The 25,349-nt window shown below is 48.5% G+C and overlaps 2 protein-coding genes across 2 annotated transcripts in view; one reads left to right on the forward strand and one right to left on the reverse strand.

Moving 5' to 3' along the window:
• MAP1LC3B (microtubule associated protein 1 light chain 3 beta) overlaps nucleotides 1–6,630 on the forward strand; it is a 16,172-nt gene extending 9,542 nt beyond the window's left edge. The window contains exons 2-4 of the mRNA XM_023228979.2: nucleotides 1,082–1,137; nucleotides 4,070–4,176; nucleotides 4,804–6,630. Of these exons, the coding sequence (XP_023084747.1) occupies nucleotides 1,082–1,137; nucleotides 4,070–4,176; nucleotides 4,804–4,978 (338 nt within the window). The 3' untranslated portion in view covers nucleotides 4,979–6,630. The remainder of the gene's footprint in view (nucleotides 1–1,081; nucleotides 1,138–4,069; nucleotides 4,177–4,803) is intronic.
• Nucleotides 6,631–8,648: 2,018 nt separating this feature from the next.
• Nucleotides 8,649–25,349, reverse strand: part of ZCCHC14 (zinc finger CCHC-type containing 14) — an 86,340-nt gene continuing 69,639 nt past the window's right edge. The window contains exons 5-14 of the mRNA XM_031934460.1: nucleotides 23,354–23,463; nucleotides 22,527–22,621; nucleotides 21,445–21,499; nucleotides 20,070–20,352; nucleotides 17,653–17,744; nucleotides 16,857–16,984; nucleotides 15,777–15,917; nucleotides 14,240–15,700; nucleotides 10,104–12,755; nucleotides 8,649–9,425 (exon numbers count right to left, since the gene is read on the reverse strand). Of these exons, the coding sequence (XP_031790320.1) occupies nucleotides 12,700–12,755; nucleotides 14,240–15,700; nucleotides 15,777–15,917; nucleotides 16,857–16,984; nucleotides 17,653–17,744; nucleotides 20,070–20,352; nucleotides 21,445–21,499; nucleotides 22,527–22,621; nucleotides 23,354–23,463 (2,421 nt within the window). The 3' untranslated portion in view covers nucleotides 8,649–9,425; nucleotides 10,104–12,699. The remainder of the gene's footprint in view (nucleotides 9,426–10,103; nucleotides 12,756–14,239; nucleotides 15,701–15,776; nucleotides 15,918–16,856; nucleotides 16,985–17,652; nucleotides 17,745–20,069; nucleotides 20,353–21,444; nucleotides 21,500–22,526; nucleotides 22,622–23,353; nucleotides 23,464–25,349) is intronic.

The raw sequence follows: 25,349 nt of genomic DNA on the forward strand, positions 1-25,349 counted from the left end.
CTCCTGCCTCAGCCTCCCGAGTAGCTGGGACTACAGGCGCCGCCACCTCGCCCGGCTAGTTTTTTGTATTTTTTAGTAGAGACAGGGTTTCACCGTGTTAGCCAGGATGGTCTCGATCTCCTGACCTCATGATCCGCCCATCTCGGCCTCCCAAAGTGCTGGGATTACAGGCTTGAGCCACCGTGCCCATCCGACTTTGTGTCTTAAGCTGTGATTTCTCTTAGGTACTGAAGAAAACTAAAACTCAAGAATATTTTTTTTTCTTTCCATATTCCGTTCTTTTTTGTTTTTTTGAGACAGAATCTCGCTCTGTTGCCCAGGCTGGAGTGCAGTGGCGCAATCTCTGCTCACTGCAACCTCCATGTCCCAGGTTCAGGTGATTCTCCTGCCTCAGCCTCCTAAGTAGCTGGGATTACAGGCATGTGCCATCACGCCCGGCTAATTTTTGTATTTTTAGTAGAGATGGGACGGGGTTTCACCATGTTGGCCAGACTGGTCTCGAACTCCTGACCTCAAGTGATCTGCCCACCTCGGCCTCCCAAAGTGCTGGAATTACAGGCGTGAGCCACTGTGCCCAGCCTCATATTCCATTCTCTTGAGCAGTTTTCTCTTAGGCACTGTATCATTAAAAAGCTGGAAGTGATAAGAGAAAATTGTATTTCCTGGTTTATAAGGGATATAATGGATTCTATTTTCAACTATGGAAAATTAACAAAAATTGAAGTTAATATTATAGGTAGTAGTGGTCTTTGGAGGAAGGATTAGGACTCATGCAGTGGATCTGCCTTGTATATCTGTCCACAAACTTGGGCTCCCAGTTCCTTGAAATTAGTTGTCCCATATTCCTGGTCTGTGTCCTATCACCTGATGTAGAGCCATGTATGTTATATTGCCTTTGGCCTTCGATACAAACCTTTATCAGATTTGAAGTGTTCATGTTTTATTTCTTTAAGTTCTAGGAAAGATGACTTCACTGTTCTGCTGTGCCACAGCTAACAGCTGAACTTGGATGTAGGACCAGCAGCAGAGCTGGAAAGAAACGAGCCCTTAATAACGCTTCTGTCTCTTCATTGCATTGCAGAACAAAGAGTGGAAGATGTCCGACTTATCCGAGAGCAGCATCCAACCAAAATTCCGGTAGGTAGTCTCAGGCCTCGGTTTCAGTCACAAATGTACACAGGGGAGAGCACTGCATAAGTGCATCCACTTGACAGGGTTTTTATAGGAATCACCAGACAGCCAAACCCTGGGTGTCAGTTTCACAGCCTAGAAGGAGGTATCCTTTTTTTTAAGAGACAGGGTCTCACTCTGTTTCCCAGGCTGGGGTGCAGTGTTGCAATCATAGCTCACTGCAGTCTCAGCCACCTTGTGCTCAAGCAGTCCTCCCTCCTCAGCCTCCTGAGTATCTGGGACTAGAGGCGAACGCCACCATACCTGGCTAATTTTTTTAAGTTTTTTTGTAGAGACAGGGTCTTGCTGTGTTACCCAGGCTGATCTCAAACTCCTGGGCTCAAATGATCCTCCACCTTGATCTCTCAAAGTGTTGGGATTATAGGCATGAGCCAGTGGCTGGCCTCAGGATCCAAGATTTCTGTACTGCCTCTAATTTCTGCTACCACTTAAACTCAGGCAGGTGGAGCCTACACACTGATATTTCCTTGTGGATATCACACTTCTGAACAGGCCTGCTAGATAAAGCTCTCAAACTTACCAGGGAAGGTGATGACAGCTTGACTCAGCCTTACACAGAACCCTATGTAGGTCTCACACAATGGAACAATGTACAAATAAGCATTTTTCTTTCCCAAAGAAGCATGTAAAGATTTCCCATTCCTGCCACTCAACTTCTCTTTGTTATGATAGGGTAGAAGAATTACCGTATATAGAGAAGATGTCTGCAGCGCTCAGTAAACACAGACGCTAATGAGACTCAGGGGCTCATCTGTGGTCAGATATTATAGCAGTTTAGAATTAAAAAAGAAAATATTTTGCTCCATGGAAAGGAAGTATGGTGAGGAGCTGATGAATTATTTATTTATTTATTTATGAGACGGAGTGTCGCTCTGTCGCCCAGACTGGAGTGTAGTGGTGCAATCTCCGCTCACTGCAACCTCCGCTTCCTGGGTTCACGCCATTCTCCTGCCTCAGCCTCCTGAGTAGCTGGGAATACAGGCACGTGCCGCCACGCCCAGCTAATTTTTGTATTTTTAGTAGAGATGGGGTTTCACCATGTTGGCCAGGATGGTCTTGATCTCTTGACCTCATGATCCACCCGCCTCGGCCTCCCAAAGTGCTGGGATTACAGGTGTGAGTCACCACGCTGGCCTGATGGATTTATTTAAATTAATAATATGAAACTATATTTGTTCCCTGTGTAGTTCAGATACATATATATGTATAATTTTTTTTTAAGGCGGAGTCTCGCTCTGTCACCCAGGCTGGAGTGCAGTGGCCTAATCTCGTCTCACTGCAAGCTCCACCTCCTGGGTTCACACCATTCTCCTGCCTCAGCCTCCCAAGTACCTGGGACTACAGACACCCGCCACCACGCCCGGCTAGTTTTTTTTTTTTCATTTTTCTAGTAGAGACCATGTTAGCCAGGATGGTCTCGATCTTCTGACCTTGTGATCCGCCCGCCTCCGCCTCTCAAAGTGCTGAGATGACAGGCGTGAGCTACCGCACCCAGCCTCAAATACTTGTATTTTTAACCTCATTTAAATAAATATTTTCTCAAAATGAAAGTACCAGGTCATTATGCACAAAACTTTGTCTGTAGAACCATCTAATAATGGACTCTACTCACCTTGTCAAATATAATTTTTTCATGTCTCTAGTGTGGAAAAACATTGAGCATATTACTATAATTAGGAACTTATACATTTATTAAAACACATGCATTTCCTTTATTTATTTATCTATTTATTTATTTTAACGGATGAGAGGATTTATGTTGCCCAGGTTGGCCTCGAACGCATAGTCTCGCCTCTGTATTATATGCCAGGACCACCATTCAGAGCCACCGCGGCTCCCGAAACACATGCATTTACTTTCGTTAGAACTTCAGCCATGTCTCAGGATATGGTAGTTTTGGAATTGAGAGTTTCGGGTGTTTTGTGCTTGACGCTAGCTCCCAGCCTCTCTGCTTCGGTAAGGCTTGAGGTCTTTTTCTGACTAGATATGTATTTTTCATTGTTCCAAAATTGAAACACAAAGGATACATAGCAAAGTGTTTTCCCCCACTTCCTACCTGGTGGCAGCCATATCGTCTCTCATGTACTGTATGTTGTAAGGGGTAGATGTGTAAGCTAGCAAATGATCACTCTTCACAGGAGAGCTACAAGGAAACTAATGATTTTCAAAGCCCATTTTGGCTTGTGCTAGTTAGAATGTAGGAGGCATTTTATCTGTTTTTCATTGTTGATGACTATTTTACTTATTTGTTTATTGGAGACAGTCTAGCTCTATGCCCTAGACTGGAGTGCAGTGGCGCAATCTCAGCTCACTGCAACCTCCGCCTCCCAGGTTCAAGTGATTCTCATGTCTCAGCATCCCAAGTAGCTGGGATTACAGGCACCTGCCGCCACACCTGGATAATATTTGTATTTTTAGTAGAGACGGGGTTTTGCCATGTTGACCAGGCTGGTCTCGAACTCCTGACCTCAGGTGATCTGCTCGCCTCACCCTCCCAAAGTGCTGGGATGACAGGCGTGTGCCACCGTGCCCAGCCTGATGACTTTTTTTTCCTGAGATGGAGCGTCACTCTGTTTCCCAGGCTGGAGTGCAGTGGCACGATCTTGGGCTCACTGCAAGCTTCGCCTCCCGGGTTCATGCCTGTCTCCTGCTTCAGCCTCCCGAGTAGCTGGGATTATAGGCGCCCACCACCATGCCCGGCTAAATTTTTTTGTATTTTTAGTAGAGACAGGGTTTCACTGCGTTAGCCAGAATAGTCTTGATCTCCTGACCTCATGATCTGCCCACCTTGGCCTCCCAAAGTGCTGGGATTACAGGCGTGAGCCACCGCGCCTGGCCCTGATGACTATTTTAAAATCACTTCCGGCTTCCTTTCCAGGTGATAATAGAACGATACAAGGGTGAGAAGCAGCTTCCTGTCCTGGATAAAACAAAGTTCCTTGTACCTGACCATGTCAACATGAGTGAGCTCATCAAGATAATTAGGTATTCAGCCACTTTTGTTTTATAATAAATTTCCTTTGAGTAACTTCTTATTCTTTCTGAAACTTACAGATAAATCTTTAGTTCTGGTTAAAATCTTCAAAAAAATCTTTTTCAGCTGAATTCAGTTCTGATTAAAACCATTTCAACTTAAAACTATAAAATGTTTCTTTTTTTGAGGTTTTATATTTCTTACTTGCTAGACTTCAGATCCAGTTTCTTTTATCATAACATCTAATGTAGATGTTTCCTGTTGAAAATCAATGTTACAAGTTATTAAGGTTTTGTGCAGCAAAGCTAAAGAGAATGTAGACTCAGTGAGTGGCAAAAAATGGCACAGGCTTAGATCTTAGAAGTTTGGAAACTGTATTTGAACTGCTTTCTCACATTAGACACTGTAACAGCTATTCAGACCGCATACTAAAGTCAGCCTAAAGTGTAATCTTTCAGTGATTACAGCTCATGTCAGTATAATCAAAGGAAATGTCCTGTGCTTTATGAGAAGTATTAGATTCAAGAGCATCTAGAAAATTTTCATATTTTATTGATCAGAGTGGGTGATATTTTAACACATGCTTCATCCTTCTGGTATTGTTGTCAATATTTCTTCATGTTGTTTTCTTTCGATAGAAGGCGCTTACAGCTCAATGCTAATCAAGCCTTCTTCCTGTTGGTGAACGGCCACAGCATGGTCAGCGTCTCCACGCCAATCTCAGAGGTGTACGAGAGTGAGAAGGATGAAGACGGATTCCTGTACATGGTCTATGCCTCCCAGGAGACGTTCGGGATGAAATTGTCAGTGTAAAACTAGAAAAATGCATCTATTCTAGAATTTTTTAAACCCTTACCAAGGAAAACAAAGGGATGTTACCAACTGAGATGGATCAGTTCATCTAATCACAGATCATCCAACAGTAGTGTTCCCACCTAGGAGTGTTAGGAAGTTGTGTTTGTGTTTCAGGCAGAAAACTGAGCTCCAAGTGAGCACGTTCAGCTTTGGAAACTATATTATTTAATGTAGGCTAGCTTGTTTTCAGATTTTAAAAATTTAAAAATAAAATACTTTGCATTCTAAGTTGCCAATAAAATACACCTTCAAGTTACTTTAATGCTCTTTTCTCACTAATAGGAACTTGCAATTCCAGGAGTAATTTAAAGGCTTTCAGAGAGACCCTGCGTCTTCTCTTCAGGTTCACAGAACCCGCCGCCTTTTCGGGTAGAAGTTTTCTACTCGGCTAGAGAGATCTCCCTAAGAGGATCTTTAGGCCTGAGTTGTGAAGCGTAACCCCCACAAAATGCATTTGCCATCAGAGTTGGCACAAACGCAGGGTAAACGAGGTGTGTGTAAGAAAACGGCCCTGCCTGTAAACTGCTGAAGGTCCCGAACCCCTAACAGAACCCAAAGTCCACACTCCTGCAGGGGCAGACATTTCGGGTTTGTCCTCTAGACAGTTACACACATAAAGACACCACTCAAAAGGAAACCTGAATAATTTATAACTTTGATCTAGTTTCTGAAAAGACCCTGGAGAAAGAGTGGCATTCTTCTGTTTCAGGTTTTGAGTTCAAACTGGTGCCTGTGTTGTTACGGAAAGCAGCAGAGTACCAGTGTCATTCTGGAAGACAGCGGTAGAAACCACAAAATGGTGTAACTGAAAGCATTCACATTCAGACACACTCGCTTCTGCCCTCTGGCTTAAAGCTATGGATGATTCACGTTTTTTCATGTTAAATGTATAACTCAATATTACTGAAAAGGTTCCCACATTTTGAATAGTAGTTGTCACTGTTAGGTCAGCCAGCCATCAGAATTCTCCCACGCTAAGTGCATGTCAGTTGTGGAGAACACATAGCAAAAAGAGCCGTACGCTCTTTACAGATACTAATGTCAAGAGTTAAACCTCCTCAGGTTCAACCTGTGATAAAAGACCAGTGCTTCCCACTACCTGCATGGGGTTTGCTATTTATAATTTTCTTGGGAGTATCACAGGAAAATCACAGTTATACCACTTTAGACCCTATGTGTAGCAGGTCACAACATACCCTTGTGTGTTTAGATGTGTATGGAATACCTGTATACATGAGTGAAAGCTGTTTACTGTAACGGGGAAAACCAGATTCCTTGCATCTGGGCCCTCTACTGATTGTTAAAGGAGTTCGTCACCTGCTCTCCCCAGTGCATGCGTCTGTCCACCTGGCTAACTTTTAATATGTGTATTTTGACATTATGTAAATTCTTAACTGGCCTGTCTCGTTTAGACTGTCTACATCATATCTGACATTATTGTAACTACTGTGTGATCAGTAAGATTCCTATAAGAAATACTGTTTTTAAAAAAAAAAGTAACATGCTGAGGGGTGACCTATACCCCATGTGAGTGGTCACTTTATTTATAGGATCTTTAAAACAAGTACATTTTTAATGAACTAACGAATAAAGGCACAATTAAAAACTCATCAAAGCTCAGTTTAATGGGATCCGTTTTTGAGACTTGGATCCCACACTGTTTGCACTTTCCAAAGCAAAGCAGGTCCTTGTATTCCCAAGGAGGGGCATCCAGGCTGGTCCTCTCGTGCTGAGGGGGCACTCACATGGAGGAGCACCACCCTCTGAGGACCTCTGCCTTGTCAAGAGCACCCTCCCCACCTTGGCCAAGGCCCTGCCACCAGGTCTAGCCTTTATAAAGCGAAGTCCTCTTGAGAACTCCCATGTCACGGGCTATGAGGATGGATGCGAATCGACTCACGTGTTTTGTGGGAATAAACACCCAACAACCTACTGCTGTAAACCAACCACCACCATAAATATCAGGGGTGTGTGTGTGGTTAAGAAAGTGTACCCTCGGCCGGGCGCGGTGGCTCAAGCCTGTAATCCCAGCACTTGGGGAGGCCGAGACGGGCGGATCACGAGGTCAGGAGATCGAGACCATCCTGGCTAACCCGGTGAAACCCGGTCTCTACTAAAAAATACAAAAAACTAGCCGGGCGTGGTGGCGGCGCCTGTAGTCCCAGCTACTCGGGAGGCTGAGGCAGGAGAATGGCGTGAACCCGGGAGGTGGAGCTTGCAGTGAGCTGAGATCCGGCCACTGCACTCCAGCCTGGGCGACAGAGCAAGACTCCGTCTCAAAAAAGAAAAAAAAAAAAAGTGTACCCTCGGGGGACATGGGGAGCTGCTGGCACCATGTACAGAGGCAGCACACACACACACACGTCAGCACTCACTCAGACCAGACAAAAAGTGGCCAGCCTCATCATCTAGGGAACAGTTTAAGTAGGCACCTGAAAGTCTGTTGAAAAATACAAGAGTGACATGAGACAACTGCCTTCCCAGGCCAGGTGCTCAACAGAAGCAGCTTGTCCCTTGTCCTGTCTTCAGAGCTCCCCGTGGGTGCTGTGTCCCCACTTCTTCCCTGACGTCACCAGAGCACATGCTCAGTATGTTGCCACCTCTCAAATCCAGAAGGGTGTGGTCTTAGATGCCATGGGAGTGATTCTGTATGTTGCCCAGTCACAGGCTGGTGTAGCAGCTGGTGGCTTTTGTCATTGTGTCACCCCCCTCTGCAGCAGGCCTGCTCCCTCCCTGGAAGTCACTTCTGGGTAGGGCCACATTCCCAAGGTATCTGAGATCCATTCATGCTTTCATTGTTATGGAAACTCATGTTGAAACATCTTTAACCCCAAATCAGGAATTTACATCTTTGTTATCAGCAGGGACACTTAAAAAAAAAAAATACAGGCCGAGCGCGGTGGCTCACACCTGTAATCCCAGCACTTTGAGAGGCCGAGGCAGGCGGATCACAAGGTCAGGGGATGGAGACAATCCTGGCTAACACGGTGAAACCCCGTCTCTACTAAAAAAATACGAAAAATTAGCTGGGCGTGATGGCGGGTGCCTGTAGGCCCAGCTACTTGGGAGGCTGAGGCAGGAGAATGGCGTGGAGCTTGTAGTGAGCGGAGATCATGCCACTGCACTCCAGCCTGGGCAACAGAGCGAGACTCCATCTCAAAAAAAAAAACACTTGGCCAGGTGTGGTGGCTCACGCCGGTAATACCAGCACTTTGGGAGGCTGGCTGAGGTGGGCGGATCACCTGAGGTCTAGAGTTCAAGACCAGCCTGACCAACATGGAGAAGCCCAAGTCTACTGAAAAATACAAAATTAGCCAGGCGTGATGGCGGACGCCTGTAATCCCAGCTACTCGGGAGGCTGAGGCAGGAGAATCGCTTGAACCCGGGAGGTTGGCGTGAGCCGAGATCGTGCCATCGCATTTCAGCCTGGGCAACAAGAGTGAAACTCCATCTCAAAACAACAAAACTTGGCACCTTGATAGAGAATGAATGGATTTAAAGTCAGGTATCCCTTTTGTAAATCTGAGAGGGTAGAAAGGATGGAACCCCTGGTTTGGAGATTCAGACTGATCTGAAAAGGTGTGTGGCTTCATCTTCTGAGACAAAGACTTAGTGAAATCAAACACAGAGCCTTTTTTAAAATTTTTATTTTCAGTACATTAAATTTACTCATAAAAACATTCTAAAAATGTACAATTTGTCCTTTTTAACAAAGTATAATAAAACATAAAAACCCCAAAAACAGAATACTTGACATTTACAATTCAAAATCAAATTAGCGGAATATTAAATATTTACAAAACTATATCTTTTAAAAATATTTATAAAGTTACATGCAATTTTGTAGAATTGACAAAAGAATGGCTCAAAAATGGGAGAATTTTCCTTCATTCCTAAAAAGAAAATATGTCCAATAGAAGCTGTGAAGGTATCTTGAGTACACAAGGTGTCCAGTTTCAGTACCAAAGCCTTCTCTTTTTGTGCACGTAAGACTCATACAAGTGATGAGGGCTTGATACAACGCACGTGAGGCCGCAGCTGACGGCCACTGCCCCCTTCCTTGGTGAACAGTGGAGCAATGTTGACCTTTGGCCTCAACCAGCACAGTATATGGTTTTCTAGAATATTGCGAGTGTTGATTAAAGATGCTTTCATTCAGACCCTTGGGACTTTTCAGCAAATTCGCCTCTTCAGAACCCATGGCGTTCATGCCACCTGACTCATTCTTTGGGAGTCACCTGCATGCTGGAAATGACAGCCACCCCCGCTCAGGTCGCACAGGACTCTCCTCTGGGACAGCAGTCGAGTCAAGCAGGGGGACGGCTTTCCTCACAACCTTGAAGACCTCGGCATGCGGTACCATCAGTCATCACGGCGTACGACGAGCAGGGCAAACAACAGAACGCTGGGAAGCAGGAAGAGTGACAAGAAAATGACGGGGAGCAAGGAGGGTGCAACCCGGTTCCCATTTGGCAAGTGCCTAAAGCCCCACTCAGCCCCTGTTCAGATGGAAGGCGTTCCAGCCGGGTGACGTTTAGGCTAAGTCACTACCCCGCCCACTACTGTGCCCCAACACAGAGTCTGTGGTAGAAACTAACTGTGCTGACTTTGGGCAATAAAGGACCTAGAATTCTAAGAACTGAATGAAGAATACGGAACCTCCTAACACCCCTACATGAACAAGCTGACTCCTGTCATCCTTTGGAGATGACACATGATGCTGGTTTTTCAAATACCCAGTCACATATATGCATTCAAGAAAATAGCTTGTCTTTATTTTTATTACAAGTGCTAGCTCCCATTTCCTCAGTGCTCTTCAGCAATGAGATTTTATGTTAAACACCTTCCAACGGTCAATATTACCATGAAATCAACATTAGAAAATAAGGTAGAAAACTGAGTGTTTTGCTTAAAAAGTAAAACGAAGGATTAAATAGCTGTTGTATCCCAACATCACGTTCTGCTTCCATCTCTACATTCCACTTTCCCCATTCTTGGAGATTAAAAAAACCGGGTTAGAAACTTTAATATCTGACAGACTACAAAGGGCAAAGACGTGGCACACGGCCAGTGCCACACCTACCTGGTTGCCACAGCATTCTGAAACAGACCACAGTTTCAGGAAAATGACTAAGTACTTGAAAGGGTATGTTCTGTGTTTTCAGATGAGGAAGTCTGATGAACGCAAGACGCTCTTCAGGCGCGCCAACCTCGGGTGCTTTTGGAGAGATGCATCCGAGCTCACTGCTGGCAAATTCTCTCAAGTCCAAGCCTGCGGCTCCCTCATGGAGAGGCCCTCACGGATGGGCGGTCCCATCTTCTCTGCACCGTGTAGTTCCTATTTACAGCTCACGATTCTCGACTTCGGACAGCCTCCCTGGAGATGTCACACTGCCCATGCACGTTCAAGACGCCTGGAAGCTCTGCAGAGACCTCCGCTGCTGGGAACACAGCCGGGACAATGTTGGAACTCGTTTACCTCAACGATGAATGGCAGGCTTCAAGTTGAAAAGTTTCTGTTTTAATGTTTTGCTGGATTTAAGGTTAACCTCTAATTCTTATCAAAATAGTTACATGGGTAACAACAGACGCTTTCATTCCCCTATACTGACCACTAAAACAAAAATTTAAATGTTTTTTTCCTTTTGTTATGAGACGGTTTTCAACAATTTCAGTGTTGAAATAGGATTTATTTAAAATATTTCTTTGTTTAAAAAACCAAAAAATTTAAAAGTTTGGCTTTCAGCACATATCCAGGCCACTGGAATGGCCTTCAGAAATATTAAAATCGTAAACATCAGTGAACACTCTAAGTCTTCCTTTAACGTAATATGAGAAGGTCCAGTCTAGTACTCTTTAAGGCAAAGTTGTGTCAGTTCTCATTATTTTGACATTTTGTAGTGTTTATAATTTAAAAGATCAACGTAACATTCCCCTAAATAGCTGTTGTAATAAGCATCACCATTACTTCAACACTGTAATACTGTGTACCATGAGGAGAGAGAGGAGGTCTGTTAATTCTGCATTGCATAGAAATAAAATTCAACTAAAATAAAACACATTCTACGAAAAGCCTGTCATAAAAAAATGTAACAACTTTCTGCTTTAGTTTCTATGAAGTTAGGAACTGCTCTTAAAATTGAACCCTCACATCACAATGCCTCATTCTAGGGTATACTTTTGATTTACGTCAATTTTTCATGAGGCTGATTGTCCCATTTTAAGAATGGTCTGAATATTTTAATTTTTTTAAAAATAAATATCCAACTGCAAAATCCCTGGCAAGATTTTACCGCTCAGTATTTTAACACTGACGACTTTAGCGTTTTAGATGAGTATTGTTTGAGCAGAAAATTCCCTTTAACCTTGAAGATTTAAGTCTGTCAATTTCAGACAAAAGGCTTTCATTTCCGTGGGCTGAAATTTAGAGATCTACAGCGAGGACTTTTATCACTACCTGACCAAAACCAGACTGGCACAGATCTCGTATCTCTCGGGTGTGTGGCCTCTTCCAGAGTCCTACCACTTCCCACTGTTTTCCAAGTAATTTTTAACGGAATTAACTATCAATACACAGCCTAATACAAAAGAAGTTGACAGGAGAAGATTCCCAATCTTTTGCTGACAAATGACAGGACTGTATCATTGTTGAAATGTCTGTCTCAGATGCGAATCCGCTAGCGATAAGCCTCGGGGTTGGAGGTTCTTGGGGAGCCCGTGGGAGATAAAGCCACTTGCAAACTCTGCTAAGGACGTGCAGCATCCTCACAGCCACTCACAGAGCCACGCTGTCGCCGAGCCCCCTCGAGGGGTGATTTGTAGTGGAAGACAGGGCTCAGAGCCACTGACTGACCGGCTGGGAAGAAAGATACTCTCAAAGCTCTGACGACTATGGATTCTCTGGGACTTGGACCCTTAGAAATTAAGTTGTTGCGAGTAAACTATTTCTATTTAATAATGTAGTTTAGATTTATTTGCAGAAAAAATTAAAAACCTGAAACTGCTACAACTGCTTGGAGGAGGGAAGGAAATACTAAAATCTCTGTTGTGTCCTAAGTCGAGTAGCCTGCTGGTGCTGACTCTTTAAATAGGGATTATTGGAGTCTCTTGCACTGACTGTTCTCAGAGGAGTTTGGCTCCCAGAACCGCAGAGATTTACATCGGGATACATTCTTCTGTAGTGCAATCCTTAAAAATCCCAGAGATTAGTGCTCATCACTTTAGGAACAGAACAAAACAAAGTCGACATTTTCCCTAGCCCAGGGGTGTCAAAGAGTCCGGCGGGTGGAGCTCCACCTGGAGAACTCCAAGCTCAGTTCTCGATTCAGACCACGTGTAGCTGCCCTGGAATTGACGTGTGAGCCTAGGAGGGCCAAGGATGGCAATGCTCTTCGGGAGACGTGGGGTCTCTGCACTGCAACCAAACGTGTAGGTGGCCGACTTCACCAGCCACAGAGATGCCCACTAGGCAAGTTCTGACACCAAGCTCCAATCTAGGGTTTTGGCAATAAACCGAGTTTGATGCACTTCTACGCTAGATTTTTCTATCCAGTCTAGGAAAAGTAAAGCACCTTTGGATTAAAAAGATTAAGCTCAACAGCAACTAGACTTCTCAGTTTTGTATTTAATTTTCCTTATGTCTCCATGGCTTAATAATGTTCTGTTGCCAGAGAAAAATATCAATCTGTGGAGTCCAGACTTTCTGCTGGAGGGGCGTATTTCAACCTAAAAGTACCTAGAGAGAGGGGAAAAAAGAGGTCAAATTGGAATGACTGTAGAATCACCACCATCCACCAATCTGTCCAGTCATTTCCAGAGCCACTGGGCAAGATTCTGGTGCTGGAAATCTAGGGCACCCATCCTGACTGTTTCCACTCCCTTCCTGCCCCTGCAAAATGGGAGCTAATATTACAAGTTGATCAAATCAGACCGGGGTGAAATGACTCAGGAAAAGTTACCAATCTTCTTTTTTTTTTTTTTGAGACGGAGTCTAGCTCTGTCACCCGGGCTGGAGTGCGGTGGCGCGATCTCGGCTCACTGCAAGCTCCACCTCCCAGGTTCACGCCATTCTCCTGCCTCAGCCTCCCGAGTAGCTGGGACTACAGGCGCCCGCCACCTCGCCCGGCTAGTTTTTTGTATCTTTACTAGAGACGGGGTTTCACCATGTTAGCCAGGATGGTCTCGATCTCCTGACCTCGTGATCCACCCACCTGGGCCTCCCAAAGTGCTGGGATTACAGGCGTGAGCCACCGTGCCCGACCACCAATCTTTTTCTTTAGGAGCTTTCTCTGGGAGTCAGGCTCTGCACACGTCGGGCAGGCTGCTCTAACATGCGTCTTTTCGCTAGTTGAGAGCAGGGGAGCGGTGGCGAGTGCCCCGTGCCTCTGGAGATACAGCCGGCTTTATGAAGGGAGGCACAGACCCACCGGGCCCACGTGGCAGAGCGCCCGTCAACCCACCTCGCCTGCAGGCCTGCTGAGTCAGCAGGTGTGTTTCTAAAAACTCTCCAGGTGACTGTGATGTACAGGCAGGTCTGAGAATCACAGATCTACTGCAACCCTCAGAAGCAACTGGAAGTCTGCAGTCATCAAGTGACTTTGGCAAGGTGGCACCATGAGTTGTCAGAGTTGGGACCCACTTTCCCAGTCCCCAGTTTCCAAAACAGACAGCAAGAAGAAACCTATTATAATAACTACATCAGACATCCACTGGGATTTGACTAAAGGAGACAAAAAAAATAGTGGAGATAAAACAGGAGGGAACGGAAGATGCAGCACGGCCGAGGGGTGACAGCCCCCGACACCCACAGCCGCGCCGGCAGGGAAGGGTAGAGGAGACAGCGAGCCCCACCCCAGAGGGTCCAGACTGAGGCAGCGCCACAGCCTGAGCCCCAGTGTAAGCCAGGGGGGCAGCACTGAATCCCTCACGCTTGCGCTCTGGGCTCGAAGCAAGACATGGCAGCCCAGGGAGGCCCTGTCCACACTGGCTAAGCACCTTCTAGAACAAGAGGCTGTCTGAAATCATCATGACCGTTTCAGACCCAACAGCAGTCCTTCTGGGGACCTCACAGCCTATCATGAAGCTTTCCACGCGCTTTCAAAAAGCATTCGAAAAATTATTTGCTTTACAAAGAAATAAGTTTACTCTTCATAAAAACCAAGCATTTGTGTGCATTGGTCCTGCGGGAGCCTGGTGGGTGCGGCCATGGCGTGCGCTTACCTGGCCGGTTGAAGTCCATGGACGGCTGTTTGCAGTCCTGGGCGCGGTGACCAGTGGCCCCGCAGTTGTAACAAGACAGGTTCCCGCTCTTTTTGTGACTGGAACCATTGCTACTGCCCACCAGTCCTTGGGTCTGGTACACCCCTGCCGTCCCTGCCATGAAGTTCTGCATGGGTGGCACGGCAAACGTGGACTGCCCGCTCAGGACAGGGTCTGGGGTCCCGCTGCTGCTGTAGGGAGCGTGTACGACAGGGAAGGTGGAGCCACCGCCGTACTGCTGGGCGCTGACGTAGCCGCTGCTGCACATGGGACTGAAGGGCAAGAACGGGAAGGTGAACACGGACGGACCGGAGAACGGGTGCTGGAAGTAGTTGGCGTAGCTGACAGTCAGGCCACTTGAGCCGCAACTGCCGCTGCAGCCACAGGACGTGCACACGATGCAGCCCGGCGGGGGTGGGGCGGGCTGCGGGGGTGCCGGGGGCTGCTGATGGTGGTGGTGATGGTGGTGGTTCGGATTCGAGGCAGGAATGTTTCCTGTGGAGCCGCCACCACCACTGCTGCTATAGAAACTGCTTTCAGGGACGGAGGACAGCGCCGGGCTGGAGCTGGGGGCTGGGCAGCTGGGCAATGTGGCCATGTTGGCAAAGGACGTGGAGGGGTGGCTGCTGGGAGAGGCAGTGTTGCTGTTTGCACAGAAGCCACCCTGCAGGGGGCCCACTGGCATACTGCTCATTGCAGAAAAGGCAACTTTGGTGTTGGCTGTATACAGAGCAGTCCGGGGATTTATTATTGCAGGGGGCACACTTATTTGCACATTATTAGGACAGGAGGTTTGCCCAGAAATGGCAGAATCAGCAGGAACAGATGACGACAGCAGCAGTTTGATGGGCGGACGGGCGGCGTGGAGGACTGTGCTGGGCGTCCCTGTGGCGGCCGTGCTGGCCTCCACCACCAGGGCTGGTTGCTGTGCTGTCTTCAGCACCCTGTCCAGTGTGGATGCATGCACGACTTTGGCCCGGGGACCAAAGGAGACGGTGGGTGACATGGGGCTGCTCTCTGAAAGCCCAGAGAGGACCTGCACGGGCTGGTGGGGTGCAGACGTGGGCAGCACGTCCATCATGGCGCTGCCAAAGCTCTTGTCCACTTTCATGCTGCTTCTTGGTCCAGATCCTTTATTCCTTTCTTCTAGAGACAAAAGCGAGTGCACAGAAGACGAGAGGAGCTTCATGTCCGCGCTGCCTCTTTCCGGCTTGTGCACGGGATTCAGCATGCGGATGGGCGCGATGTGTGAGGCTGTGCTCAGCATCGGTGGGGGAAGGGGGTGGTGGCCTGACGGATTGGAGCTGGCCTCATTCTGCACAGGGAGAACCTGGGCCGTGGGTCTGGCGGAACTGGAAGTGAAGTGATTCAGGAGCATCACCGGCTTCTCCTTGTCAGAGCTCTCCAAGTGAATCTCCACACCTAGAGAGGGAAACACAGTGGTCAGTGCCATTCCACAGCCGGGCCAGGTGGAGCCAGCGGCCGCACGTGCCCTTACGTCTGTCATTCTCTTCGGCGCTGTCGGAGCTCTCTTCCCGGGCCTGCACCCCCATGGGGCTGGAGGAGGAGCTGGAGTACTCCGAGGAGCTGCCTTCCCGGGGCAGCTGGTGATGAGGCTGCTCCACTTCCACCCGCAGCTCTGCAGAAAAGGGCCAGAGGAGCGGCCATCAGCCAGTGCCCCTGCAGCTCAGCCCAGCCCCGTGCCCTGCATCACACTGTCGGCGGGTGCTCCTTCCAGGGGCACGCAGGGCTCTTAGAGTCAGAAAAAGAACATGCCGGCCCAGGCCGCACGATGACGGATGCAGCAGAGATTCAAATGGCAGTGCCACTCAACACCCCCTCAGCCAGGGCCCTACCTGACCCCACCATCAACCCCAGAACAAAGCCCTGTGAAGGGAACCCCCAGCGCACCACCAGGAACCATCACAACACTATGCCACGCCCCCTCTCATGAGGCCGGCCGAGTCACGGAGATCTTTTCAGTCAAATCACCACTTAAAATCCATCCTGGCAGGTTTTTTTTTTTCTTTTTTCCTCTCCCAAGCCACTGCTCCTCCTGCTATTTCTATTGTGAAGAAAACCTGGCTCCTCTCGTGAGACAACAAAGCAAGCACGCCAGGTGTCCCACCCTTTCTCAGAGGGGAGGATGAAAACCAAATTGCGGAGATTGCGGGTCCCCCAGAGCAGGACGGTCCATGGAGAACCATGTCACCGATGGGTCAACATAAAAGGCACTGACTTAAACGTGGCCTCTGGGCACCAGTCCTGCGGAGGGAGGCAGGCTACTCCCATCTCATTTCTGCTCACCCCTACACACTCGCTCTCACTGTGGCAGTTTCTGGACCTGATCCTTTTGCCCAAGCAACTTCAGAGAGGTGACTGCCCTCCAGCTCCTAAGCCAACTGTCCCTTCCATTTTCTTATGGCAGAGACTATAATAGTTAAAATAATGGAAAATGAGTATAAAGATTTACAAATGTAAAAATCAAATAGGTGTGATTTGAAGTTTAATGATCACAAAGAACACAAGGCCCTCCCTGTGTGTGAGTAACCCATCTGCCCGGCACACCCTTCTTCACCTGCTGCGTGGCTGCCCCGCCCCGACTGCACGGGCCCGACGTGGCTGGTGGGGGGCACTCGAGCCACACCACTGCTGGTGACCAGCGACGGCGCCGAGGGGTTCAGACACCGTCTCTCTGACTTCTCCCTGTGAAATAATCAAGCACGGGAACCAGTGAGCAATGCCTCCCGGTGCTGCTTCACACACAGCTTCGAGACGGGCCTACTCCACACCACAGGGCAATTCCCTCCAGATCATCAAGGCAAGGAAGGAAATCATTCTGATTGGTCAAATTTACTATAAAGGTCCTTTCCTGTCAAACCTAAGACACATGTGTAGAACTTTAAAAGCATGACTAGGCTGGGTGCAGTGGCTCATGCCTGTAATCCCAGCACTTTGGGAGGCCGAGATGGGCAGATCACCTGAGGTCGGGAGTTCGAGATCAGCCTGGCCAATATGGTAAAACCCCATCTCTACTAAAAATACAAAAAAGTAGCTGGGCGTGGTGGCATGTGCCTGTAATCCCAGCTACTGGGGAGACTGAGGCAAGAGAATCGCTTGAACCTGAGAGGCAGAGGTTGCAGTAAGCCCAGATTGCGCCACCGCACTCCAGCCTGGGCAGGACAGAGCGAGACTCCATCTCAAAAAGAAATAAATAAAATAAATGAAATAAATAAATAAAAGCGTGACTAAGGACTGGATCAGCAAGAGAAAGTAATCCAATCATTGGTATTTAGCACGGGAAGCCCTAGCACTCCATTTGGCCCGTGAGAAATGGAAATAAATGCAGGTTCCAAAACCCACTTCACACTCACTTTTCCAGCTCCAGCTGGGTCTTGAGCTTCTTCTTTGCCCCCATGGTGAGAGACTCAAATTTATTCAGATCTTCTTCAGTAAGGCTCAAAAACTTTCACAGAAAAAACAAATTACAAAGTTACTGAGACGTTAAGTAGGACTCTGAGAACAAAGAACTTGGAGTTGAATTCAGTACATTTATTCTACCTCTGGGATATGCAGACAGACCCAGCTGAACTCGGCAGTCACAGGCTGAGGAATCCTAGACCGCTTACTTGCTAAATGACTTGGTGTCAACGGTTCAACTCCGAGACATGGTTCTGAGCAAGAGTGTCCCCGGCCCCTCTAAGGCACCTTTTGTGCAGGCCGTGTAGATGGGTGCACCACCTCACAGGCTGCTGGCTCCGCCAAAGGCACCCACTTGCCCTCTGCTCTGTGAGTAAATACCAGCAGGTACATGCTTTGGGGCAGGTGACTAAAGAAAACATCTCGCATAATCACAGTTTCAACCGCCATGGAGATGCGAGTTATGATAGCGTGCCACCCTCCCTCCCCAGGACAGCCCCATCATAATGCAGTCCCTTCAGAACTCACCACCCTCTGCGGGATGGTCTTTTTTTTTTTTGAGATGGAGTCTCACTGTGTCACCTAGGCTGGAGTGCAGTGGTGCGATCTCAGCTCATTGCAACTTCCGCCTCCCGGGTTCAAGCAATTCTCTGCCTCAGCCTCCCGAGTAGCTGGGGTTACAGGCACCCGCCACCATGTCCGGCTAATTTTTGTATTTTTAGTAGAGACGGGGTTTCACCATGTTGGCCAGGCTTGTCTTGAACTCCTGACCTCAGATGATCCACTTGCCTTGGGCTCCCAAAGTGCCGGGATTACAGGCGTGAGCCACCGCGCCCGGCCAGGGATGATCGCAACTTTGTCAGGTAGCAAGTGATCCAGAAAAGCAGATGCCACCCACACTGAATGGTTGTGTGGCTACTCCCTTGTGCAGGCTGGTGCTACACAAACACACCAGCCTCTACTTTTCATGTTATTTCCTTTTTTTTTTTTGAGGCGGAGTCTCGCTCTGTCACCTGGGCTGGAGTGCAGTGGCCGGATCTCAGCTCACTGCAAGCTCCGCCTCCCGGGTTCACGCCATTCTCCTGCCTCAGCCTCCAAAGTAGCTGGGACCACAGGCGCCTGCCACCGTGCCAATTTTTTTGTATTTTTAGTAGAGACAGGGTTTCACCGTGTTAGCCAGGATGGTCTCGATCTCCTGACCTTGTGATTCGCTCGCCTCAGCCTCCCAAAGTGCTGGGATTACAGGCGTGAGCCACTGCGCCCGGCTTTTTCATGTTATTTCCTAACACGATTTGTGATTTAGGCCATCTCAATGCAAACATAAGAATAAAACATTTAAAACTAATTATGAACAAGGTTAGTAAAATCTCTGCTTTTTAAGATTCACAAATCCTTGGCCAGGCACAGTGGCTCATGCCTGTAATCCCAGCACTGTGGGAGACTGAGGTAGGGGATTATGAGTCAGGAGTTCGAGACTAGCCTGGTCAACATAGTGAAACCCCGTTTCTACTAAAAATACAAAATATTAGCCAGGTGTGGTGGTGTGCACCTGTAATCCCAGCTACTCAGGAGGCTGAGGCAGGAGAATTGCTTGAACCCACGAGGGGGAGGTTGCAGGGAGCCGAGATCACACCATTGTACTCCAGCCTGAGTGACAGTGCGAGATTCCATCTCCAAAAAAAAAAAAAAAGATTCACAAACCCTAAACAGAGGGTATTACAAATATACTTACGATTTGGATTTAACTATGTAGTAAAAGCTTGATTTCTAGGTTCAGTTGTAGATTTTTCAAGAAATGAAATTTTTACATAGATAACAGCCACCAAGCCGGTCTGCCCAGCAGAGGGAGCGCAGAGTCCAAATACCTTGTATGGGTTTAATCTAGTTTTATCAGTGACATCAAGACTTAAGAAATCTCAGAATTTTTTTAACAGTGAAAACATGTTCCTCATAAGAATTCTCTAGATATGACTGCTTGGAAGATGTAAAATGCACCCATTCCTCTAGATCTGGCCTGCCACAGTGTCTGCACCAGCTATGCCAAGAGATGTCTAAAAGGGGCACCGTGCCAGAGGTCAGGATTTCTGTCCACAGCAGGGCTCTGGGGATGGACTGTCCCTCATGTCACGCAGAGCATCTAGTTTGTGAAGGTCTGGAAGCATCTAGAAAAGCTGTCTGTTTACAACATGTCCTATCTGTTTGGCTGCAGCTGCAGGCGGCCTCTGCAAAGCCCACTCACTGTCCCCTGTCAGAGCAGGCGGTGTGCCTCGGCCTCCCTGCTTCTTCCACCTTGTGTTGGTTTTGCAAACTCAATTCCCCCAGGGAGGTCTTGAGAAAACAATCTGTATGACCAGCCACGCAACCGACATACCTTCTCCATGGAGAGCTGCTTAAAGACGGGGTAATACTTGTGCAAACGCAGTTTTCTAAGCCAGTCTAGAATCCCGTTCTGCTCCTGGGTCTGAGGGGTCTGCAGACTGGAAGGCATGAGGATGGCAGGCGATGTGTCCATCTGGGTCCGGTAGGCCAGGGCTGAGCCCGTGCTGCCCGCATGGGAGCAGTGGGGCAAGGGGGCGGCTGAGCCGGCCGGGTGCTGCCCGTGGTGCTGGGCTCCGCTCTGCGAGGACGGGATACCAGCCACTCCACACACAGGCCTGTGGGACAGGGGCACAGAGAGACTGTGGCTGCTTCCACAACCACAGATTCCACCAAAGACCTCACTTCTAGGCCTTTCTGTGCCAGCCTCTGCCTCTTGGCCTGCCCTGCTGTCACAGGCCACCCTGAACTGCAAACACTGGCGTGCTATGACTGCCCTCCCTCCCCAACCACCTTTCTGCAGCTAAGATTTCTGTAGTGCATGCCTGTGCACAGGTGTGCATACAGGCAGCTGTGCAGATACACACATAGGCCTCTGCCTGTGCTGGGGAGTATCAATCTACTTGTTTGCACACACGTGTATTATGTACGTGTACGTATCTGTCATCACCAGACTTCTGGTTTAGCTGCTAAGTTTCTGTTACTTGTATTTTTTAAAAACATGCTACTCCAGTATTTGTGTTACTTCTGAGTCACAGAATGACACGGATAAATCATAAATCAAAATAGACTACTAAATCTTTAATATTCAAATACAATTTTTTTAGAAGAGTAAAACGTAGAAAGCTAGAAGGCGTGACCAGCACTCCACTCTGGCCTTGCTCCTTAACTGCAAAGTCACACCCGCCGACTGGGCGCTTACCCCACCCCGACACCAGGAGGATGCCACTCTGCTCCTCGAGACCTTGCGCCCAGACTACATCTCCACAAGACTCCCTTTTGGGGTGCGTGTGTACCTATCTGTGACAGCCCACCTCACTGTCAGCGACAACAGGGAGCCTCTGTGTTGCCGGCATGCGACTACAGCCCCCAGGGCCCGTGCTGACAGAGGACACTCCTCAGGAACATGACCCTATGCTTCCGGGAGCAGGCTTCTCACAGCCAGGTTCTAGGAAATTCTGGTTTCCTAGGTCTGGGACGGGGCCCAGGATCTTGCACTGGGGAGGAGTCCCTGGGAATTCTGATTCCAGTGGCTCAGAGAACTCTTTTTTTTGGAAATCGTAAATTGAATCATCTCTACCCAATTCTTCTCAATATCATCCAAGATTCAACTTGAGCATGACTTAATTCTAGAAATAACTTTACACAGAACTCAAAGTAAACCTCGTAAAATGCTTATTTGAAATGTGCTGGTTACATAGATTTCTCACCTTCCAGACACGCCCATCACGGTACCTACTTTAGAAAGGGAGGGGTTGCCAGGACCTATAAATTTAAAAATAAATACCATTAAAATTTATAGACAATGAAAATATTTGTTTTATTTTATTATTTTTTTGAGACAGTGATATGCTCTTGTTGCCCAGGCTGGAGTGCAATGATGTGATCTCAGCTCACCGCAACCCCTGTCTCCCGGGTTCAAGTGATTCTCCTGCCTCAGCCTCCCGAGTAGCTGGGATTACAGGCACCCGCCACCACACCTGGCTAATTTTGTATTTTTTTAAATTTTATTTTGGAGACGGAGTCTTGCTCTGTCACCCAGGCTGGAGTGCAGTTGGCGTGATCTCAGCTCACGGAAAACCTCCACCTCCCGGGTTCAAGTGATTCTTCTGCCTCAGCCTCCCAAGTAGCTGGGACTACAGGCAGCTAATTTTTTTGTATTTTTAGTAGACACGGGGTTTCACCATATTGGCCAGGCTGCTCTTGAACTCCTGACCTTGTGATCCACCTGCCTCAGCCTCCCAAAGTGCTGGGATTACAGGCATGAGCCACCGTGCCCAGCCTAATTTTGTATTTTGTATTTTTACTAGAGACAGGGTTTCTCCATGTTGGTCAGGCTGGTCTTGAACTCCCAACATCAGGTGACCCACCTGCCTCAGCCTCCCAAAGTGCTGGAATTACAAGCACGAGCAACCGCATCCAGCCATTTTTTTGTTGTTGATTTTTTAAATTTTTTTATTTAATCGGCCGGGCGTGGTGGCTCACATCCGTAGTCCCAGCACTTTGGGAGGACGAGGCGGGCGGATCACAAGGTCAGGAGATCAAGACCATCCTGGCTAACACGGTGAAACCCCGTCTCTACTAAAACTACAAAAAATTAGCTGGGTGTGGCAGCGTGCACCTGTAGTCCCCGCTACTTCGGAAGCTGAGGCAGGAGAATGGCATGAACCCGGAAGGCGGAGCTTGCAGTAAGCCGAGATTGCGCCACTGCATTCCAGCCTGGGTGAGAGAGCAAGACTCCATCTCAAAAAAAAAAAAAATTGTTTTATTTAATCATATTTTATAAACTCACTTGGACTCTGAAGCTGCTGGGGGGGAGAGGAAGTGCTGAGAAACCTCCTGACATGGTCATTTTTCAACACGTGAGAAGGTAATGAGGCCAGGTACCTAAAAAGCAAACAAGTGGTCTTATCAGCATGAAAATGGCATTCCTGCTGACACACTGAAAGAAAAAAATTTAATTTTTAATCAAGAGAAATGTGTATTAGAGGAAAAAAAACAGAAGTGCCACAGCCTCATATTCTTCCTGCTTTAAGTCAACTGAGTTCTTGCCTGATTGCCACTCCTTCTTCAAGCCCTTCCCCTCCATGCTGCATCCATGGTCACCAAGGCCGACGACAGGAGTCATGCCCTGTGACACAAGATCAGTGCCACCCACCATCAGCCAGAAAGGGGCTTGGACACTGGTCCCCAGGGTACCGGCAGCAGCATGTTTACGGAACCGGTAGGCCATGTTACTGTGTGTGCCACGTGAACCAAGACACAATTGAGGGTCCACAGAAACTGTTTAAGAGACGCCAATTTTATCTGGGAATAGTCTCAACCTTGGACTACAGGATGGAAATAGCAGCCCAGGATTATTTCACAGGACTGCCAAAGCCCACGAAGTGGTGGGACCCACCCTGGAATTCCCTTCCTCATACACTCAGAAACACCCTTAGCTTACTGAGGGCTCCGGAATCCTCCAGAACTAATGGAAATCCCTAGAGGCCAAGTAGAGCCCCAGGTCCAGGGGGCCACACGTCCTCCCAGAGCTCCTTGGAGGACTATGACATTGACCACGGGCCCAGCCTGTCCCTGCCCGCTATGGACACGCTGGGCACCTGGTAAGAGCCTCACCTCAGGCCGGAGTCCAGATCCACATGGTTTCGCTCCACATAAAATGCATCCGGACCAGCTAAGCAAGGAATGAGTTTCTCCAAGTTCTCTTCCGGGTAGAGCTGAGACAGCTGAAAGAGAGGACAAGGCAGGGGAGGTGGGTCCAGGTCCATCCCACAGAATTCCGCTACTGCAGGAAAACCTGGGGCAGGCGCTCCATGGTGCCGCCTGCTGGTCTGATACGATTTACACCTACCATCAGAGCTATTCTGGGGCCCACATCCACACAGGGTGTAGCAAGCCACAAAAGAACATCGCTCTCACAGTGACGTCAGGAAAAGCTTCACAATCTGCACAATCACAATATTCCTTGAGCTCATCTGACAGTTGTGGGGCCACCAGGTCAACTTAACTTCAAATGGGACCTGCCCCCATGAGAAGCCAGGGGCCTGCCACACCAGCAGGCCCGGAGAGACGGGCTCCGACGGACACACTGCCACAGGCCGCTGTGGCCAACAGAGATGCTGGAGCCCCAGGTGGGGCAAGTGGGCCCTTCTTCCCAAGTTCTTTTCCGCAGAAGGAGCCAGAGAGAGCCCCGTCACTGGCACCTGGGGACCAGGCACCGGGCCTTGTGCAATTCCCGGGACCACTCTCTGGATCTGAGGCAAAGCCCTTAGACGTGGCAGAACAGACAAAAATTGCTCCCAGCCCCGGAGCCCAAACAAAAGCCCCAGTTTTTAAGAGTGGGGCAAGGGCAATACTTCCCTTCCTCTGCCACCAGTCACAAGACGACCCGCTGCTCCTGGACGAAGGGGAAAAGCAAAAGTGCTCTGGCACTGGAGGAGGTCAGCTCCCGCTGGGGAGGGCAAAGTGCTGAGGAAGTGCCGCCCGAAGCCCAGGCACACAGGCCTGCCCAGGATCAGGCTGGGCTGTGAGAGTGGAGAAGGCCCTTGCTCCCACAAGCCCAGCACCAGGCAGCAAACAAGCAGCAGCGGTCTACCCCCGAAAAGGAGTCAAGAGGGTAGAGAGTGCCCTGCTGTGTGCCACAGGCCTGCAGGGACGGCTGAAAACTGGGAGTGAAGCAAAACACCGGAGAAGACCCTCCAGGCTCAGGCAGCAGCTGCCTCCACTGGAGAGGCCTGCAGGTAACCGTGACAGCAAGAGAGCCCAGCGCCAGCTCCGTCCTGCCCAGATGGCCTACAGGACCCCACTAAGGGCCTGGCAGAAGAGGTGTTGACCCTTTCCAGGCATGAATACCGCTCTCCTCCGGCTCCACGGTCATCTCAACACGTCTGACATCCAGTCAACATTTGTAAGACATACCAAAAAAAATTAATAAAGGGGGAAAAAAAACTATTGTCAAGAGATAAAGCAATCATTAGAACCAGATTCAGAAATAAGTCAGAAGTGGGACCTATGTGACAGGGACTTTAAACAGCTATGACGGACGTACTAAAGGAACTAGTGAAAATGACAACATGCACGAACAAACGGGAACTTCAGCAGAGAGATGGAAACGTCATAAACACGCCAAATGGAAAACCTAGGAGGAAAAACACACAAGAAACCTCTGGCAGCAGAAATGAGGACTTGAGTACACGGACAGGCTCCGCAGCAGCCTGGGCAGAGCTGAGGGAATCGGCTGGCGTGGAAACGGGCACAGGAACCACCCAGACGCACACACAGAAACGCACAAGCATGGGAGAGCGGTGGGGCGGCAGCAGTAGGGGTCTGAGTCTTGTGCAGCCTGAGTCCAGGAGAGAGGAGGATGCAGCAGAAGAAATGCTTGAGGAGAACATGGATACGAATGCTCCAAAACTAGGCCAGGCGCGGTGCCTCACGCCTGTAATCCCAGCACTCTGGAAGGCCAAGGAGGGCAGATCACCTGAGGTCAGGAGTTCGAGACCAACCTGGCCAACATGGTGAAACTCTGTCTCTACTAAAAAAACCAAAAAAAAAAAAAAATTAGCTGGGCATGGTGGTGTGCGCCTGTGATCCCAGCGACTCAGGAGACTAA

Source organism: Piliocolobus tephrosceles, chromosome 17 (genome assembly GCF_002776525.5).
Source record: "Piliocolobus tephrosceles isolate RC106 chromosome 17, ASM277652v3, whole genome shotgun sequence".
Lineage (NCBI taxonomy): Eukaryota > Metazoa > Chordata > Mammalia > Primates > Cercopithecidae > Piliocolobus > Piliocolobus tephrosceles.